This window comes from Neovison vison, chromosome 9 (genome assembly GCF_020171115.1).
Source record: "Neovison vison isolate M4711 chromosome 9, ASM_NN_V1, whole genome shotgun sequence".
NCBI lineage: Eukaryota > Metazoa > Chordata > Mammalia > Carnivora > Mustelidae > Neogale > Neogale vison.
In genome coordinates, this window is record NC_058099.1 from 83677700 (window position 1) to 83699587 (window position 21888).

Here is a 21888-nt window from a genome sequence, read left to right on the forward strand (position 1 = left end):
ACTGAACTGGGGTCAGAGGTGACGCGAGATAACTTTTCTAACCGAATGGCGTTTTAGAAACAGAGGCGGGAACACCGAAGTGGCCGAGAGGCGGCCCCAGGGCGCCGACCTGCGCGGCCCGGAAGCGGGGGGCACGAGCGCGGTGCCAGGCGCCCCGAGGGTTCGCGGAACCGGCCGGGGCTGGGGGCCGGCGGGGCAGCATCCCTCCGCCGAGGCCGCCATATTCCTGCTCCACCACGCCCGGGCGGCCGGCGGGCAGCGGCAGGTTGGCGGCGGCCCCGGGCCAACCCCTCGCCGGGGGCGGCCGTGACCGCTGCGCCCGCGGGCCCCCACCAGGGCGCGGGAGCGGGAGGCGCCCGCAGAGCCCGAGGGGCCGGCCCAGCCCGGCAGCGAGGCGAGAGCCGCGCAGGGAGGCGCGCCGCGGCGGCTGCGAGTCCAGGAAAGCCTTCCAGGAGGGGCCGGGCGGCACCGCCTCCCGCTCCCCTCCCTCCCTCCCTCCGCCTTCCCTCCTCCTCCCGCCGCCGCCGCCGCTGCCGCCGCCGCCGCCTCCCTCCCGGATCTGTGCTCCAGTTCAGAGAAAGAAGAAAATGTGTGTGTGTGGCGAGGGGGAGGGCGCGCACTGAGCAGCCGCTCCGCTCCTGGCAATCGGGGCCGGGGGTGGGCGTCTGGCGGAGGCGGAGCGGAGGCGGAGGCGGCGGAGCGCGCGGCGGGCGGGCCGGCGAGCAGGGTTTGCGCGCGAGCCGGGCGGTGGGCGCGGGCAGGGCCCAGGGCGCCCAGGAGCCGTGTCAGGCGGCGGCGAGGAGCGGGCGCGCCGGGCGCGGGGAGCCGTCGGCGGCCGCTCGCTCAGGGGACGCCCCGGTGGATGTGCTCTCGCCGCCCGGCGCAGGGCTTAGGGGAACCTCGGCGGCGGCGGCGGCGGCGGCGGCGCGGGGGGCGAGGCGGGCCGCCCGTTCCCAGGGAAGGAGGCGCGGGCGTCTGAGCGAGGCCGGGCGCGGCGGCCTTCCCTCGCGCGCCCCCCGAGCCAGCGCCCGCGGCCGCCTCCCGCGCCCGCCTCGCTCCTCCCGGCGGCCCGAGCCGCCCGCTCCCGCCGCACCCCCCGCCCACCTGGTGGCCCCGGCCCTGGCCGCGGCTCCCGCGGCCGTTCCCCGAGCTCGTCCCGGACGCGCGCCCGGGCGGCGGGGGCTCGGCGGCCACCGCTGCCTCGGGGGAGCGAGGGCGGGAGGGTGTGTGTGCGCGCGTGTGAGCAGGGGGTGCCGGCGGGGCTGCAGCGGAGGCACTTTGGAAGAATGACTCTGGAGTCCATCATGGCGTGCTGCCTGAGCGAGGAGGCCAAGGAAGCTCGGCGGATCAACGACGAGATCGAGCGGCAGCTCCGCAGGGACAAGCGGGACGCCCGCCGGGAGCTCAAGCTACTGCTGCTTGGTGAGTACAGCCCGCGGCCGGCCGCCTTGGGCCCTCCCGCCGGGCCCCTGCGGCCCCCGCCCGTCGCCCCCGGGCCCCCGGGACCGCTGCCCTCCGGGGCCCCCGCCCCCGGGCGGCCGCGGCTCGCCCCGACCCTCGGCGGGCGCGTCCCCGGCCACTACCTGCACCCGCGCGGGGGCGCGGGCGCGTAACACGCACATACACGCGCGCGCGTGCGCGCACACATACACGCGCAGAGGGGTCGCGGCTGCCTTGCCCGGGGCCTCGGCTGGTGCCTTTTGGTATCCCCGAGGGCTGTGCCTTCGGGGAGTGCGTTTATGTGCTGTGCATCTGCTAAATGGCAAATCACTTCGAGGGAGAGGCGCGGGGGTGGGAAGGTGGGCAGCGGCGTTGAACTTGCAGTGTCTTGGCCATGGCGCCCCGTGTTGGAGAGGGGAGCTGTGTGTGTGTGTGTGTCTGTGTGTCTGTGGCCCGAGGATGACGAGCCGTGGCGGGACACGTTGGGGGACAGCGTGCGGTGGGTGGCCGGTGTGAATCCATTGTCAGTTCTTTCTGGGGTCAGGAGGGAATGGGGGTCGGGTGGGCAGACTCGCGACTGGATTCCCCAAGCACTGATGATGAGGGAGTCGAGTGGTTGGCCCTCCAAAGAAAGGGGGTTATGTATTCAGGTGGCAGGCAGGCAAGCTCAAATGTGTCACATAAGTGCTTTCTCTAGCCACCAGACCACTGAAAGCAGGGACCCTGAAGAGTTTCTTTACCAGTGGATGGTGGCAGGCTTGTTTCTCATCTGCACCATTCCTTCCAGATAGGAGGGATACGGGAGGGTTGTGCTGTGTGGTTGTTGACAGCCACCGGTTTCTTTTGTTTAATGAGGCAACCCAGATGTAGGCCCTGAATTCACAGTAGTTAACTACCGAAAACCAGTGCAGCCTCTCAATTACTCTCACGGCAGCAAATAGAAACCTTTTGTTTAAAACGGACAGCATTTTAGTATCTTTGGGATCTGGACTGGAAGGAAAACGGGAAGTGTATAGCAAAAATTTCCCTTTAATCTCTTAAAAAAAAAACAACCCAACATTCTGCCTTCACACTAATCAAGAAAACACCATTTCTCAAATAGGAATTCTGTTGATAATTATCTTTGAGAGAATGTTCAGAATCAAGGATCAGGGTGCACATAGGAGTCAGCGTGACATAACTCTGAGCTATGGTGGTAGGGAGAGCAAACAGCTTTGCGGTAACAGGCCTGAAAAATGTCTGCACTTGTGTTCAAGATATTTGTGTGTATAATAAATACGTTTCCCAGACATGTCTGAAAAAAAGAAATACTGTATTGTCAATTCAGATTTAAGAAGCATGCAGTTTCTTTCTTGAGCATTTCATCTCCTGGTTTAAGGAACCAGTTGCCTTTGGGACTGAACTGCTTATCTACCGGATCATTTACAAGAGGGAACAAAATATAATGATCGCAAATAGTTACAAATGGTTAACTCGCATGCCATGCTTTATGTCTTCATCTTGAAACCAGATTAGATAAATGTGCACATGCTTATAAGGAACAGAAGGCAAAGCGCTGGATAAAAGAGGTGGGTTTTAGGGAATGAAGCCAGGGGAGGGGAAAACTGCAATTGGAAAAAGAATATTTAAAGAAAATGTTTATATTCTCATTTTGGGCTACTTCTAACGGCTGAATCATGTGTAATTGAATATGTTGCAAATTCTCAAGATTGAGAAAAAAAAAGAGGGGACGAGAAATAGGCATCGAGTGTCTAAGTACAGATAAAGGAAAAGGATGTGTTTTAGAGAGACTTAAGAATAGGCTCTCTTTTGCTCTGTTTACAGTCTTTGTTTATGGTTAGCTGTGAATACAGCGTTTGAGATCTCAAGCCATCCCTGTTGTCTGAAATGTGACAGCTCGAGGTCCCCAGGAGCTAGGAGTTAGAACCCCGGGGGCTTGTCTGTTTGAAGGCTTCAGTCTGAATGTCCAGGAGGAAGATTTTTAGGCAAATACACATAAATGAATGTTTAATTACGTACTGTATATTTCAGTAAATACAGTGCTTTAAAAATACACTCGGGGAGATGATTTTATGACCAAAAAAGTGAAACAGTTTTCCTGCTGAAGTGGTAGTAATAGAGAACTTTTTCTCTTATTAGATATTTAAGTGGGGTTTAATAAGCCTCACCCCAGCCCTCAAATAGAGCCCATTAGGAGTGGTGGGAAGATAAGGCATTAATTTAGCACCTACCTTCATTAGTAGCATTTACAAATTTGAACAGCTCTTTGTTAGAAACACTACCCCTAGGCATCAGGTAAGATTTGTTACAGTTTCCTGTGCTAGAGATGGTGCTTTTGTAGCATGAGTTTGATTCCTATACTACCCCTACAGTAAATGTTCTCTACTAAATGTAGGTGTGTGCATATGTGTGTGTGTGCATGGGATTTCACAGTTTTTTGAATCCAGGAGAAAAATGATGGTTGATTTGAACCAGGAAAGGTGTTGGGGAGGACTTGTCTTTGAAGATCTGCTCTCCCATCGGCTGCTTGGATGAGTTCACTGCATCTTCCTGTTCCCACCTGTCCAAAGGAGGTTCTTTCACAGTGTCAAGATTTATCAATATTTTTAACTACATTATTTAAACGGAGGGGTCACTTTTATATTTAAATGACATTCAATATGAAATTATTTTCAAACTGAATTTTAGTTCAAGGCATGACGTCATGTTAGTGGAAATGGATTTACTTGGCGGGGGACCTTTGAATATGTTCACCATTTATTTTATATATTACTAATATGAAGAAACAAGAGAGAGAAAATAGTCATTATCTGCCTAGATGAAAGTTTAGCAGTGAAATGTGGGCTGCTTTGATACATATACAGCAATTATGCTGGTGTATTCCAAATAATATAGTACCAATATGTTTTGATTTTTATTTTTTTAAAATGAACCCAGAAACTTACCACTGTAAAATAACCATATTTAATAATGAATTCTTGTTTTCTTTACCATATTCATTCTCTGAATTTACTTACATAAGTGTTTCTCCTTGACACCTTAAGGAAAGCTTTGTATTCTACATCTATATGTGAGCGAATAACTTATTTTAACTTGGTTTTAAGTTTTCATATGTGCATATATAGTACATTATATTTACTTTAACTGATTAACATTTATGAATATTAGCTAAATGTTTGTATTTGTAGTACATAGGTCACAGTATTTAATATTAATGTGTCCTTAAGATTGTATACAACAAGTGGCTTTGAATTCCTGCTTTTAGTTACGGATATTCGTGCTGAAATTTTTATCAGTTCCTTGAAGATACATATTTATATATTTTCTGTTAACCTGTTCTTAATTTAAATGTTTTTAAAATCTCAACTCTTTAGATCTTAATCATTAAACAGGAAGATTTAGCAAGCCTTTGTAATGGACTGGGTTCCACCTATTGAAAACAGGCTGTTCAGGCCGGTCTTAGCTGCAAGAATATATGTTCTTGGTCTTCTAACTGAATTACATGCGTGATTGTGGATTTTCGTCCTATTCTAGACCAGCAGCTTAGGAGGGTAGGGAGTGTGTCTGTAGTGCTCACTATTAAACCCCAACTTCCAGCTCAGTAGATGTCTAACTCATAGCATGCCCTCCCTTAAGTACTTGTTGAATGAGTGAGTACCTTTATTCCTGACCCTCCTGATAGAAATTGGGACCATGAAGTAATGAATAAATTGTGGAGACACAGGGATACATAACGTTTTTTAATCTGTGGCAGATAAAAATCATGATCTTTAAAAAGTTATAACTCTTTGAGGCAATTGCATATACGTGCGTTCCAGAATCGGAGGTATTAAGGTGATATGTGACCTCGTGTACCGCGCCTGTGTGTTAAGGCTCTGTGCTGCATGTGTTTGGGAATGGTGACAGCGATGCTTAAAGTATGAGAATTGAAAAGGAAAAAAAAAAAGATAAACCATTCCCTATCTTGGCTACTTCTTATTACGTAGAAGCTGGTTTAACCCTGTTGTCTCCGGGCCATACACTTTCTCCACGCCGCGCTGGACAGAGTGAGTTCCAGGTTTCTCCAGAGCATAGGTGGCAACTGCAGAGGTTTTTGTGATTCATCTGTACAGTCAGATGAGAAGCACAGTGATTGAATAGAGGTTTAAGAGTCGCACATGGACTCTTTTGAGTTGCGAGGTATACAGTTGTCCTGAAAACTGGACAGTTATAGAGCAGGAGCGCACTTGGCCGTCTGGGAATGCTCCGGCGGATTCAGACAGGAGGGAGGGTTCATTCACGTGGGTCTGGGTGAAAGTGCCTGGCCCACCACCCCACAGTCGAGTTCCCTGGAGAGGGATGGGGGTTGATGGTCTGAATCAACCCAGAAGTTAGTGGCCTTCTAGGATGGCCACTCAGAACAGCAGAAGGCAGGGGTCCCTATGAGCGGCCCCAATAACAGCTTCTCCCCGGAAATGCCAAAACACAGTGTTGATGCGGCTGCATTACAACCAGCGAGTTTTAGTTTTGCTATTCTTTCAGCTTCCAAGTGTCCAATATGTTTCTAAATGTCAGGATTTATTGGGATGCATCTTGTCTTTTTCTTTCTCCTTTTTTTCTGTTTGTTTCTTTGAAACAAAGGACTTACAGTTTATATCTGGAGAGTGAAAAGGGGGCATCCCTCATGAAAATCAGAATTGTAGCTCTGACTCTATAGCAAAGCCTTCAGAGTAAGATTTTTGCGTCGAGCCGTGTAGATTTATTGTCTGGATCTGCCCTGTAACTCGTGGCTCTGTTTACATGTTATTTCTTCCTATGCGAACTTCGGCACATGTTAAAATCATACTATGCAGTGAAGTTATCCCCTATATATCGTTATGTATATTTTTAGGTAAATGTAGGAAGGAGGACCAGAAGAGTAATTTAGTGGCCATTTTGTTTATTACAAGTAAATTTGCTAGCCTTCTTTGGATTAAAAACAACAACAAAACCACAACCCAGTTCCCCTTAATAAGAGGTGGCATGTGTTCAGTTTTCGGAGGTGTCTATTCAGTATAGTTATGATTTTTATTACAGATGAATTTTTAAGGACCTGAAACAGCTTTCACAGTTGTGAGGCTGCGTGCTCTGCTAAACTTAGCAGAAAAAAGGAACAGATTTTTCTTCATGATCCAGGCAAACTTACACTTGAGAAGAAATGAACTAGATTTTCCAAGGATGATTTTGATTCCAGCATTCATATTAATTTTTCTTTAACGGGAGGTCATTAGTTCTGTAGATATTAGTGGAAATGTTGATTGAGTGTTGTAGAGGAAAAATAGGGATCTCAAATGGTACATCTTGGCAAAGAGAAGCCATTTTAAGAAGGTTAGGATTGCTTTCTTCTTAAGAAGGTGGAGGAAGAGAGTCTGTTTCCTCCAGACTCTCTGTTTTGGGTTGAGGGAAATACAAGTGTTTGTAGCAACAAATTTAAAGTCTAGTTTCCTGGTTGAACGAGGGAGGGCAATGACATTTTTCTAAAGGAAACCTTTATAATGGCTTTTCAGCAATGTTAAGATTTTTGCAGAAATAATCCTGCAAGTGTGAAGTAGCAATAGAAGGTAAAATGTGTGATTGTTGGTAATTAAAGCTGTGGCAGTAACTGACTACAGTAAACAGTGAATGTTTTCTCTTGTTCTGCCGAATGGAGTAACATTAAAGGCAGAGCTATTCTGAGACCCAAACACGATTTTGTGTGAACAGCTGTTACTAATAAAATTATAGGAAGTTGTTCGACAATCACCTTTGATTTGTTATGTTACTGATATGTAAAAGTCTGTCTGATTTCTCATCTAACAGGTAGTAAAAGTAAGAAAAGGACCTAACCATACTATCGGAAATGAGTTCATAAATCCTAGGTGGTCATGGATCTGGACTTTATATGCAAAAATAAATACCTGTATTTCGATGCTGAGAAAGTGAATTTGCATTCACTTTATAGCTCTGGGGTTGACCTTTATCCCTAGCCGTCATTTCTGAGATCAATGCAGGATATTTTGTCAAAAACCTTCATGGTTGAATTTTTAAGAACAAAATGAGTATTATTTAAAAATGAAGTTATGAACATATTTCAAATTCATTTATTCCGCAAACACTTGCCAGTTACTGGAAAATAAACACTTCCTCCAATTTATTTATTTATTTTTAAACAGACATATCTTACAAAAGAACAGTTGTGTACAGAATGCTGGTCAAATGAACCTACAGTAAGCATCTAATATATGTAAAAGAATGTGCTGGGCCAGACACTCCTCATTTCTTATTTGTCACCGGGAAACACTACAGTTGTAGCGCTTTTTCACAGTTTTTGTTGTTTCTCAGTTGACGCCCTCGGACGGACTTGTCCTTCTGAGTTTTATCCTCCTGGCGTTGGCTTTTTTTTTTTATTGGCTCTTAATACAAAGAAAAAAACAAAATAATCTGAAGGCCATTGTAGAACTTTCCGGGGATTACACAACTGGGGAAAGCAGATGATCTTGAGAATTACTTCCTTGGAGCATATCGGGTTTTTTTTGCCTTTAACTGTGAGAAATGATTACTGACAGCTTGCCCTGAGCTCCAGCTGGATTGGAAGCTCCATGAAGGCAAAGATAGAGGCTCCTCCGGGTTTGTGTCTCGATGTAACACAAAACCTTGCTCAGTTTACCCTGGTTCTGTTTTTGTCAGGAACCCCGGGAATCATGGGCAGAGGAGGGTGTGGGCAGGGTGGGCAGCTGGATTCCCCCAAAGAAAGCAGTTGGAGGATGTGAAGGTCAAGCTTTTTGCTTTCGTCTGAGCGTACCATCCATATGGTCTCCATTTGCCACAGCTCTTTGCTGTTTTGGGGGCCACCCGGGGCACCGTAAAAGGAATTCTGTTTGAGCGCTAGAATAGTCTTTGTCTCCTTGCCTGCTTCTCATTCATTGTCTAGGGAGAATGATTCAGTTGAGCATTCTCATATTGTTTCAGGGTTGAAGAGCCAATGGCAGTTTTTGTAGCAGTTTGAATGGAAAACTGTTACACACACAGGTCCTTTGAAATTTAAAAATTCCATACACCTTTATTACAGGATTAATTTTGGACAGTGATCGGTTTGACTGCTTTGGAAACAAAGTAGTTGTTTCAAGGAAGTGTGTAATGATTGTGGGGCAGTTGGGAACGCGAGTGTTATTAATGCCATTATATTCCGGCAACCTCATAGAGGGAACAATAATTGATCCGCAAATTAAAAAGAGCGAGAGTGAGACTCTTTGGCTGTCTTGCAGGAACTGAAGAGTGATGTTCAGAAACCTGTTCTGCATATTTCTAAGAGACAGCCTTGAGGTTTTATTTCCTTCAGAGAGCTGAAGTGATGAATTTATTGCCTCTTCCCAGAATCCGACTTTGCTATTGTTGTCACTGTTCTTTGTTCACTATCCCTTGTGAAAAAATCGGAAAAGTTTTTCTTCTGCTGCTTTTTTATATTTTCAAAACTTAAAAAATAAAGTTCTTCATTTTTCCTGTTTCTTTCCTGCTTTTCCTTTTGCCGTGGGAGCAAGCAGGGTGATGGGTGGCACCCTCCATATATTTCCTGGTGGCTGCAACTGACAAGTTGCTTCTAAAGACAAGTGCTTCAGTGTCCCCTCCCCCCCCCCCCCCCCCCCCCGTTCCAGCTGTTGGGCAGAGGCCCCCCCAAATAGCCCTTACTTGCAGATACCGCCCACCCATTCATTCTTTCATGACAGGGCTTTCATCGAAAGGAGGGGCACCTTAGACTCCCTGACATGCACATTTCCTTCCGATTTCAGGAACTTCCAAGTTGGTGCTTCTTTCAAATGTGGCTGTGATCTGGTGAGGGGAAGTTGGGTGCTTTAATACATTAAAAGGACACTTGTGAGTGCAGTTTTAGGAGATGATTAACTTTCTTTAGCAACTGTTTAGTCTGGCGAAACAGAATACGTTGTTAATTGAACAAAATGCACCATTCTCCTTCCTTTTCCAGAGGGCAGGGACTTGAGATTGGTTCATGATTACCAGTAGGGAGTGAGTGAGCCAGTGCTGGGCAAGCTCTCATGCGCCGCTGGGTTTCAAAATAGGATGCAGTGCATTTGCTAGAAAGGAGGAAGGTGCTGTAGGCCTGCGTTGAGTAATCTTGAATCTTTCTTATGACTTGAACATTCTCATCTCAGTCGCGGGAGAGCCTTCAAATCTCTCTTTCTACTTGTATTTCTGTACAGATAGGTAAGGAGGATAGCATTAGCCCAGGCCTTTGCTTTTGTTAACACCCAGGCAGCTTGAGTAGGTTTTGGTGTTTTTTGTTGTTTTTGTTGTTGTCGTTATTTTGTTTGTTTGTTTGTTTGTTTTCTGTTTCTGTTTTTATTTTTATTTTTTTTTTTTTAAGGCAAAGATGCAGTGTTACTTTCTGGTCACGTGAGTTGATATTTTAGGACCGAGGCTTTTCAGAGCTGCTCTGTTTTACTATATGCTCTTTCTGCAGATGGCAAGTGCAGTTTTCCTCCTGGCCTAAAGAGCTGACCCATTTCCTGTGACTTGTTCTAATAATACAGGATGACTTTAATTCTTGTTCCTAGTTTGCCCTTAAAAGAATGCCAGGGTGCTTGTTAAGTGTTTAACTCTTGTCTTTCTAAGTAAGACTCATGATAGAGTTTTGAAAATGGGTACATCACGCAAAAGTGGTGGCTTACTGGCATCGTGAGACTTTATTCGGCTACATATGTACCCCGTGGCTCTGCATCTTGGGGGAGTTATTTGGATTTTTGTTTTTTCTAAAACCTGTAATGGAAGGGAAGTCAGGGACTCCGGCCCTATCTCCTTGAACTAACCTGAAGGTGTTTCTTTCATTTGTTCCTTTACTGTCTCAGTAGAAACCTGTGGAGTGAAGAGATGGGACCAGAGCTGAGGGCTGCTTTCCAACTTTCTCCGCAGCCCTGGCATCTTGGCCGCTTTCCGCCCTGCCGCCTCCCTGGACGAGGGGGGCCTGAGCCCCAGCCCTCCAGCAGCCACAGGCTCTCCAGGAGGCGTTGGCAGGTCCGCTGGACTGCTGGCCGCCCTCGCGGCCCTAGCTTCCCCTCCGAAGAGACTCTGAGCGCCCTGCCGGTGGCTCCCGCAGCTCCGGGGAGGAGTGAGGAGGCGTGAGCGAGGCTGCCGGGAGCTGCCCCTCAGGCTGCCTGGCCTGCTGCTGATAGTTTCGTCGCCTTCACAGGGAATGGTATCAGAAGCCTCCTGTCATATCAGCATGGGTCTCTTGCTTCCTGCAGGAAGGGCGATAGCCTGGCAGGCGCAGGGGTGGAGCCGGAGGGGCAGGCGCAGTGACCCGGCGCTGCCCTGTTCAGGCCTCCGCGCTTTCTTAGGGACCCTCAGGCCACGTCCTTCGACTTACTGCTATGATTTTTTCCCCCATCATTGGCCTTTTAGCAATGCTTTTTCCCGTGCTTGCACAGAATCTCTGCTGCCTGAGCCCATTTCTGCAGTTTCCAGTGAGCGCAGGTCGGCGCTTTGAGCCTGGGCCCGGGAGCCCTCACACACTCGGCAGAGCACACGTGGGGGACCGCTTTGTATTGGGAGCCGGTGGGTCCCTTTTCTAGGGCCTTCCAGGGAAGATTTCGAATGAACCCACGAACAGGCCGTTTCTGTCCATTTCTTCTTACTGGACTGTGCCCTTTTCCCCCGCCCCCACCACGGGGCTTTCACTGAAACCAGAGAAACAGGCTGTTTTTCCGAGCTGCCCTCAGCTGTCATGGCCATGTCAGAGAAACTTCAAGAAGGAGGCTTCCTGTGTCTCTTGTTTGCATTCTGGAGAAGGGGCTCCATGAAGGAACAGCTAGATTCTTGGCCTGGGTCTTCAGAAGCACCCGATTCCCTTGGGTGTGCCAGGCGGGTGTTGGGCGTTTACCAACCTCTGCTTTCCTCCCGGCCACGATCTTTTCAGCTGGATCGCAGATTCGAAGCTGGACGGGTGCAGGGGAAGAGGGGAACAGTCACAGGTGAAGGAGAGAAATGGGGGGGTCTAGTGGGGCTTGGCTGGGCAGAGGGTGTTGTCGCTGGTGGGGCTGCCCGAGCCTGGAGAGCAAAGGAAGGGCGCGCAGCTCCAGGGGCCTGGAGTCTTGGCTCGGGAAGAGCTGGGCCACCGCAGCTGCTCTCGCCTGCCCCACTGCCCTGCCGCCTTTCCTCCTCATGGTCACGGCCCTTGTGCCCTCCTCTCCCAGATCCCGGGATGCGAGATGAGCACGTGTAGCAGTCTGGGTTGTTCGGGAGTTCAGGTTGTGTGCGTTCTCTCCTGACCTTTCGGTCCCCAAGGGGGTTACCCAGACCGAGCCCAGAATTCCTGTATCAAGCAGTGTCCCGAGAAAAACCGTGCACACATTATAAAGGAAAGTGACAATGTGGCTCCTTTCTCTCTCTCGCTCTCTTTCTTCATATCTGACAGCTGTTGAAGGTGCTGGAAGTGCATCTCTTACCGTATTGAGAACTCTGCTAATGTGGCGATGGGTTATTAGAATGTCTCTGGAGAGATCGTTGTCCAGGAAATCTGCTTCACCTGGCTTCCCTCTCCTACAGTAGAGCACCTGCCAGCTGCCCAAGGCAGTAAGTAGAGAAGTAGTAGCCTGAGCTGTTCTTGCCAAGTGGATTCACACTCAGGTGGAGGCCCAGAATGTGGAAGTCACCTTGCAATTTTAGCTGAGAAAGGCACCTATGAGTCGGTGCTGTTCACATTCTCTTTGGAGCTGTTCACCGTCTGGGCTGTCACATCCAAGCCCAGGGAACTCGCTATTCAATGGGCCCTCAAGCCTATTTCCATTTATGACCAACATTCAGAATGGGCTGCTTTTGTCCAAGATAGAAATCGACTTATGAGGATTTCTTGACTGGAAATGTAGGCAAATATATTTTGAATAATTTGAATAATTTTGAATAATTTGAAAGCCGAGCGAGGGAGTGCTGAAACAAAGGATACTTGAAATCAGCCTCTATTTTTATTACCAACCAATTCCTGATGGGTCAGGAACTAATAAATTGGCATAATACTGGCTCCTCTGGGAGCCAAGCTTAGTGGGGACACAGAGTCTAGAGATGGAAGGGCCATGATGTGTTCAAGGACTAGGAAATGGTATGAACATGCTGGTTTCTCCCGTGATGCATTGGGTCACTGTCTGAGATGTTACACAGAGCACATTAGAAATGACTAAAAAATTTTGGGCACATACGCATCTCATGTAATGACGAGTTCCCAAAGTTTCCCGTGTCTTCTATGAGAGAAGATACCTATATCTTGCTTGATTCGTTTCTGGTAATTTGTTTTTTCCTATCCATACAATTCTTGCCAAAGGTTGCATTTTAATGGAGGAAATTATAGGAGGACTTCATGAATAGTATTTCTTAGGAAATCTTAACTCCAAATATATTTTCATCAAAATCCCCAGCTGTGTCCTTTGAGAAATACATTTGCTGTAGGGCTTTCCACTCCAGGCCATGCTTATTATGGGAACAGAGAATCTTGTCTAGGGTTTTTCTAAATCCCTAGAGTCTGTGAATTGCTACTCAAATTATGATCTGTCCTTCCCAGAATTAATTAATGCATTGTGCATCCCAGTGTATTGAATCATAGAATCACACAATGATTTATTTTTTTCTATTAAAAATATTCATCCTTTATATAATGTATCTGCAAACAGTATGCTACCAACTGAATTTATATTGTATTTTATTCTCTTCTGGGAGCAAAACAAGAGCACTTGAGATAGCTATCCTTTGGTGGTATGATTGTTTCCTAAAATAGTAAAGTTTAATGATGAGAAAAAACCATTGTATTTAATAGAGTTTGAATCAAGATGTGTTTATTTTCTTCCACTTAAGAATTTTCTTACATTCCTAAGAAATACATTATATTGTTTTGATGTTGGCCTTCAAAATGACAATCTGTTCTATGTTAATAACTGTTTTTTAAAGGATATTAACTTTTTTTGAAGTATCATGTTGACACAAAATGTTACAATAGTGTCAGGTGTACAATAATGTTTTTTATGTGTGATTTTTCAGTGATTTTTGAAATATTATAAAATAATGGAAACGGCTTTTTACAGCAAGTTTGGAAAACTTATAAAATTTATTCATAAATTTATCCAAAGTGTACTAACCTAAGAAACATCATTTTTTGTGTGTAATCCTTTCTTGTCTATTTTATTTTTATGTTTCTTACAAAGGTATAATCATACGGTACTTAACTGTCTAAGCCAGCCAGGTGCCTCTCCAATGTAACCATTTCAAAAATTATGCTGTGATGAAATTCTTGGTGGAGTTAACATTTTTAATTTTTATTTACTTTATTTTTTAAGGCTTTATTTATTTATTTCACAGAGAAAGAGAGAGAGAGATCATAAGCAAGGGGAGCAGCAGGCGGAGGGAGAGGGAGAAGCAGATTCCTGATCAGTTGGGAGCCTGATGCAGGGCTCCATCCCAGGACCCTGGGATCATGACCCAAGTTGGACGCAGACACTTATCTGACTGAGCCACCCTGAGCACCCAGGGGCATTCCAGGTGCCCCTGGAGTTAGTGTTTTTTAAACACACATACTTTATTAGAATAGGTTAGTAGAAATGTTAATTGTAGGTCTGAGGATATGAAAAATTCTATGACTTGATTGCACACACCTAAAACATGTCTTGAAGTGATTGTATGCGATTTGCAACATCATGAACAATATTAGGAGGGTATCAATAAGTTACCAAGCAAAGAAATCATATGTAAATTGAGAATTTGCATTTATTTGATCACTAGTGAGAACAATCATTAGCCCATGTGTTTGTTTCTAATTGGACCTCCTATTTTGTAAGTTGTCTCTTTATTTCCTTTGTCTATTTATGAGTTCTGAACATACATATGAAATTAGCCTTTTTCATATTTACTGTAAATAACTTAGCCCCAGTCTTTTGTTTTTCTTCCTCTTTGTTTTGTACTCTTTAATACAGAAGCTTTTAATTATTTTGAGGCCAACTCTGTTGATCTTCTACTATTCTGTTTTAAAATGAAGGTCTTAATCTGGTTTAGGGACTACATGAAAGTTAGATATACTTCTGTTGCTATAGGCAAAAGTAGTTTGAACATAGTGTTTATAAATCACTGTTGTACAATTCTTTTTCTTCTAAAATGACAACGAAATACACTTAAGTTCATACTGTTACAGATTATGCAACATAAGTTATCTGTATGTAATTGGCTTTTCTCATCCAATAATATGTAATGGATATCTTGTCATGTTAATATAAATCTTTAGCCTCATATTTATGGGTTGTTAGAGTTGCAATGTAGAGTGCAATTGTAGAGTTGCAGTTTTTGTAGTTGCAGCGTATTTTCATTCATATAGTGCTGCTCTTAGCACATGCAAGCCAGTTGTACACATATCTTCTAAGTTCGGACTTCACTTTGACAGCTTAAACTCAGCCACGATGGGGAGTATTTACACCATGGAAATTGGCAAGTGCTGCAAATCAGGGCTTACCCTCCACTGGGAGGTTACTGTTAAACCATTCACCAACGCACTATCATCTATACCTGACCCTTACTGATGGATAGTTTTATTCCTTTATAAAATGTTATAATTAATGCTACAGTGAATATTGTAGGGGATCGATTGTGTATACTTGTACAGTTGATCCCTTCAGTAGGTAAGTCCCTCGGGGTTAGGTCATCAGCCAGATGATGAGCTTATTTTAAATTTTGAAACACATCACCACCTTATCTTTCAAAAAGGTTGTATTAGTTTACTTTGCCACCTCTAGTTTACATTAGTGACTGTCACTTGATGGGTTAAAAAAACTCATTTGCATTTTATTGGATTAATTTCTATTCTACAGCCTTTATTTTCTTTTCTGTACTTTTTTTTTAAAAAAACACTTTTAACTTCAACTTTATTATCTTAGCTGTTTCTAGGAAATTGAGTATTTATCTGCAGAAGGATGGAGTGCTTTAGGATGAATGTCTCCAGGGGGAAAAGAAAAGAAACATTATATGACAGGTTTGGCCATGTACAAAATTATACTGAAACACAAAGTTTTTAATTATGATGAAGTGCAGTTTATTTTTTCTGCTGTTTCTTATACTTTTGGTGTCATATTTACCTTCACAATTTCTTCTAAGAGTTTTATAGATTTAGGTCTTAGATGTAGGTCTTTGAGGCGATTTTTGTATATGATGTGAGGTAGGGTTCTGACTTTTTTTTTTCCTTTTTTTCTTTTTTACAAGTGATATCTAGTTGTTCTCAGTACCATTTATTGAAAAGATAAATTCTTTTTTTTTTTTAAGATTTTATTTATTTATTTGCCTGAGAGAGAGAGGATGATCGCAAGTGGGGGACAGGTAGGTAGAGAGAGAAGCAGGCTCCCCACTGAGCAGAGAGCCCAATGCGGGACTCGATTCCAGGACCCTGGGATCATAACCTGAGCTGAAGGTAGATACTCAACTGACCGAGCCACCCAGGCATCCTGAAAAGATAAATTCTTCCCCCATTGTATTGTCTTGGGACCGGTGTTATTTATTCTTGCTTTTATTTCTTTCTTGCAATTTCTGTAGGTTTATTTGATTGTCCTTTTCCTATTTTGAATTAAAATTGTTTGGTTGTTTATTTTAGCATTTTCTGGATTTGAGTTAGAAGTGTTTAAAGCTTTGAAATTTTCTACTTGCTTCTGTGTAGTGTTTATATCATTCTTCTACTGATAGTCTAAAATTATGGTTTCGATTTTTATCTTTGAACCAGGATTGTTTAGGATAATTTAAAATTTTCTAAGTGTGATTTTCATTGTTTATTCCTACTCCTAACGTCAATTTGATAGGAGAATGTGGTCTGTACTGTTTTTGCTTTTAGGAATGTATTGTAGCCTAGTATGTAGTCAATTTTTGTTCTATGACTACATAAAGTATGTATATGTAATAAAATATAAATTTATGAGTGTTATTTAATTTTATTGCTTATATTTTTGTTGAATCTCCTTATTTATATTATATTGTGAGTCTGCCAAGTCCTGAGAATTGAGCTGAAGTCTTCTAAAACTCTGGTGTTTATGGCAACTTCTATTTCCAAAGATTTTTCTTCTCTATATGTAAGAATTCTGTTTTCATGTACCTTTAAAATATCCACACGAATTAAACTTTTATCTTATAACATTGCCTTCTTACATAAGTCAATTCTATTTTATCTGAAATTCAACTTTGTTGGATGTTAATATGGATCTTTTACTTCTGTTATTTCCATTTGCTTGGCCTATTTCTCCATCTGTTTTAAACTATTCTTAATATCTTATTGCTCCTCTCAGAGGTTTTATTTTGTTTTTGTTTACCCTCAGTTTAGAGTATCTTTCCTTAAATAGGTGAGTTCATTCTACTTAAACATGTTGATAGCATAGATACGATTGGGTTTTTTGCTGATTTCTGTCTTCTGATCCTTTCATTGACGTCTGGTAGTTTTCTTCCTCTTTCCATTTCTTCCTCCTTCCCTCTCCCCTTTCTTTGCTGTTTGGTTTGTATTGGATCTCTTCTTGCGTTTTCCACCTCTGATAATTTGAAACATCATAGTCTACTTTTAATTTTACTTTTGGTAGTCTCTATAGCTTCTAGTGGTATTCTTCAGGCTATGTTTCTCCGTTTATCAGCTTCAGAGATGGAATACTGTTTATTGTTCCCCCATCCCACACCTGCACTTCCTGGACCCCACCTGCTCATGTAATGGAGAAATTTGTTCACTTGTTACCAGGCGTTAAGAAACTTTTTTTTTTTTTTTTTTTTTTTTTTTTAAATATAGTCTTCAGGCCCAGTGTGGAGCCCAACATAGGGCTTGAACTCATGACCCTGAGTCAAGACCTGAGCTGAGATCAAGAATCAGACACTTAACCAACTGAACTACCCAGGCAACCTGGGGTTGGGAAACTTTATTAATACAAAGTGTGAGACAGTAAATATTTTGGGCTATGTGGGCCATATGATCTCTGTTCCAACCATTCAGCTGTGCCATAGACATTATTAGTGAATGGGTATGGCTATGTTCCAGTAAAACTTTATTTACAAAAATAAGCAGCAAGCCAGATTTGACACTGTAGATTTAATTTACTAACCCCTGATCTATATTACTTCCATTTTTTGCTTCCCTGATATGTAATTTGCATTTTCTGAGCTTTTCTTATTCCTCTGATGGACAAGTTAGTGCTATTAGGATTATAATGGTTCTCTAAATCTTAATGGTTACTAATACGATTAACACATTTTGTTGTATATATGTATTTTATTTTTTGTGTCTTCCCTGAGACAACACTGAATGTATGAAATGATAAAACTCTTATAAGAACAATATAAACTTGTCTAGTGGCTAAGGACATTTTTCTGAAAGTTCAGTTCTGTCCCTGTAATTTTACTGATGGTCAGTGAAAGGCTAAATGTACAGAAAACAGAAGTTTTCTTATTTTGAATGTAAAAAGGATATTTGTGTCAGTTGGCATGAGAGGTATATACATGGTATTCAAGGTAGTTTCCATGCTCTTTTTTTTTTTAAGTTGTTGTTACTCATTTGTTTATTTGAGAGAGAGAGAGAGAGAGTGAAAGGGCATGCATGGAGGGGCAGGGGGGAGGGAGAGAGACAAGCAGACTGATGGGAGCCCAGTGTGGGGTTCAGTATCAGGATCCTGAGATCATGAGCTGAGCCGAAATCAGGGGTCAGCTGCTCAGCCCATTGAGCCACCAGGCGCCCTGCTCTTTTTTTTTTTTTTTTTTTTTTTTTTAAATAAGATTTATTTATTGGAGAGAGAGGGAGAGCATGAGCAGAGGGGGGAGGGGCAGAGCCAGAAATAGATTCCCCACAGGGAGCCCAATGAAGGGCTCGATGCTAGGACCCTGGGATCATGACCTGAGCCGAAGGCAGACACCCAACTGACTGAGCCACCCAGGTGCGCCCCCTCCTCCCCACCCACCTCCACACTCCTTTTTTAATCCACATTCTCTGTATTCTGCTCTCCCCCAGATTACAACTTTCTGACTCTTCAGATTCAGTCTGTTTGCTCTGTTATCCTGAAATGCTTTGTGCTCCTTCTGCTTGTACTCTCCCTTCTTACCTTCCTTCTTCATTTCACCTGATATAAAGCTGACGTTTGACCTTGTGGGCCTATGCGAACTTTAACATTTCACCAACAATTCTGTAGTTTTGCAAAATTCATACTCTTCATTTTCACATTTTCTAAAACTCTTCATTTTTCGATTTCGTATCTAGTACCTGGGATGATCAAGGGAATCATTTCTAGTTAAGCCTAAAGAAACCCATCGAAGTATTTTGTTATGTATTGCTTATTATTCAGCTTTCATTCATAGATTTTAGTCTTTATATATATTGTGTCTATAATTAAAAATTACTTGTTTAGCATTATTGAAATAAATGCTCATCACCAGATATTTCTTCTCTCATTTTCTTTAATTGTATGCTTTTATTTATTTTCATTTACTTCTGAGTTGGCTGGATTACACTTTCAGATAGACGTCCCATGAAGGGTCCGTGGAGAATATATTTATTGGCGTTCTTGTGTGTTTGAGAATGCGTCTCCGTGGAATTCATGTGCTAACAGCGGCCGGCCTGGGGCTAGTGTTCTCGGACTACGCATCTCTTCCACCCACATCACTTGCCACGGGGTCACTACTGACATCTACGTTTGATGAGAGGGCTGCGTCAGCCAGATGGTTTTTTCTTTGTGCTTTGCTTTTTCTCACTGGATGTCTTTTTCTTTCCTTAACACAGAAGTTTAGTAACTTCACCAGGCTTTGCTTCAGTGTTTGATAATCTTCATTGTTGATGCTGAAGCACTCTGACCCCATTCCATCTGTATCTTTGTCCTTTCATTTCGGGGGTTTTCCCCAGCTGATCCCTGACTATCTTCTCTCTCCACGGGAATGTTTTGCTTCTTTAGGCACGCCAGTGCTTCATATATTGGACTTCTGTTGTTTCTCTGCCAAAGCTGTCAACTTGCTCTGACGGCTTCCTTTCTCCATTCTTTTCCTTGTGGGATTCTATCAGATGGCTTCCCTGCAACACCGATGGGGCCGTGGTTGGCATCTAACTGGCAACGCGCTAGGAAGTAGGTTTGGAATCACGGAATGTTCTTCTGTACAGGTCTTATTCTCCAGCTTCATTTTCAAGTTCCGCAGTATCACTTTTCCCCCTCCTTACGTCGTTTCCTAGCTCTGATGCTTTCTACCTTATTCCATTTTTAATACCCTATTTCAAAACAGTCCACATTTTCTTTTTTTTTTTTTTTTTAAAGATTTTATTTATTTATTTGACAGAGAGAGAGAGATCATAAGTAGGCAGAGAGTCAGGCAGAGAGAGAGAGAGAAGCAGGCTCCCCACTGAGCAAAGAGCCCGATGTGGGGCTTGATCCCAGGACGCTGAGATCATGACCCGAGCCGAAGGCAACGGCTTAATCCACTGAGCCACCCAGGCGCCCCAGTCCACATTTTCTTAATAGTACAAAACGGTTATACGTTGTTTTTGTTTCTTCTTCTTCCTCTTCTTCTGTTTCCTAGAGTGAATCTTCTAGAGTGTCGTCTTCATTTTCCTTTTTGCATGTTCTGTGTGTGTGTTGTCTTCATTTTCTCTTTGGAGTTTTCCCAATTGTGCCTGGCCCTACTCTTTGTCCAAAAATGGTGTGGGTGGAATCTCATTGACTTCCTTCCCTATTTGTCTTGGGTCAGTCGGTGTCCATCCCATGCACTTGAGCTGCAGGTCTGAAAGATGACAGTCAGTGTGTTTTCAGCCCCCCGCTTGCCAGAGGTTGGGGGCCCAGAAGGCTCCGCGGCAAGCCGCAGCTTCGGTCTACAAGCTTTGCTGCGGCTTCATCTTGTGCTCCTCCACAGCCCACGTGGGTAGCAAGGCGAGTTTCAGCTAGGCGTTCCTTACCCTTCCTTCCCCTTCCCTGTCCGGACCTTCCATGTCCGTGCAGCCCTCTGCCCTGGACTGCTGGCCGAGCCAGGAGCACCGTGCATGTCCCCGGCAGGCTCGTTCTGTTTGCTCCCTCTGTACTGCTTCTGGTCCATAAGTGTTTTGCTGTTATTCACATGGATGAGGTTTTTCTCTCTGCTTTTATTCTATTTTTTTTTTTTTTTTGTACATTGTGAGGGGTGGACAGGAAGTTATTGTTGTTGTTTTTTTAGAGCCCTTTGCTTTCTTTCCAGGAAGTCTGCTTTATGAGTCTTGATGACTATAATTAACACATGTGAAGTTTTTCAAGGAGAGTTTTAATTATAGAATCCCATTAAAAATGGGCTTTAAGGTCCAAGCTTGCACCCCACACTCGAGTCACCTCCCTAACGTCCCCCAATTTATCGTTCGCTGATTGCCCTCTGTACTGAGTGGTGGGAACACCATCCCTTGAGAGGAATTAATTCTTTGGTCATCATCTCTCTTTGTTAGGAATTTTTCAGATATTGGGCTGTAATCTGTCCTGAAACTCATTTCAGGTTCCATCCTTTGGGGACACTGGGACTCTGGAACCCAGTGGAATGTATCTACTTTTCCAGCTGATTGAGGTTGGCCTCATGATGCTCTTAGGCCTTGCTTTCTTCTTTTTGTGAAACGTGATGGGTTCTTTCCATCGTTTCTCAAAAGGCAGCAATGAAACCTTGTCCTGTATCATCCTAGTTGTTTTCTTCTGTAAACAACAAATGCCTGTAATGGAGTCCAGCGCTTGCGGTATGGTTATGAAGTCTAAGTAGATGGTATTTGGGCACTTTCTCCCGAACTGAGATATATATGAGTCCAGAAATCTTTGTCTTTTGTCTTTTGTCTAAATAGATCATTCCAAGAAATAGAGCAATAGAGTGCAGAGGGCTTCTGTAACTGTTTTTCTACCAGCACCTTGTTTGTTCTTTTTTTCCCCAATATGTTAATAGGACATGGCTAGCCCTGTTTTAACATATGGTTGTCTTTGATCTGCATACAGTCTCCTGCATTTTTGCATTTCCCTCTATCATGTTTTTGCATGGATTCCTCCCCCGCCCCGCCCCCCAACTGCTGAGAGTACTTATTCCTATTGAATTTCCTCTTTATTCTGTGAGAACATCCTTCCAAGGTCAAGATCATTTAACTTTTTTTCCCCCAACTTCTAGCATTTGTAATCCTACCCAGTTCATTCTCAGAGGAAAGTAGATAAACCTATTACAATACGATTCATAAAGAATTGCATCAGGGGGCATCTGGGTGGCTCAGTTGGTTAAGCATCTGCCTTCAGCTCAGGTCATGATCCTGGAGTCTCAGGATTGAGTCCCGCATCCCTCCCCCTTCTCGTGCTCTCTCTCTCATTCTCTCTCTCAAATTAAAAAAAAAAAAAAGTTAAAAAAAAAAAGAGAATTGCATCAGAAAGAAGAAGTATTTTTTTTATTAATACTGTCAGTAGAGATGTGGGAGGTATTAGATTTCAGGACAGATCC

At 44.0% G+C, this 21888-nt stretch overlaps 1 protein-coding gene across 1 annotated transcript in view; it reads left to right on the forward strand.

The window, feature by feature from the left end:
- Window positions 1-1092: 1092 nt before the first annotated feature.
- GNAQ (G protein subunit alpha q) overlaps window positions 1093-21888 on the forward strand; it is a 304923-nt gene continuing 284127 nt past the window's right edge. The window contains exon 1 of the mRNA XM_044265849.1: window positions 1093-1422. Coding sequence (XP_044121784.1) covers window positions 1287-1422 — 136 coding nt within the window. The 5' untranslated portion in view covers window positions 1093-1286. The remainder of the gene's footprint in view (window positions 1423-21888) is intronic.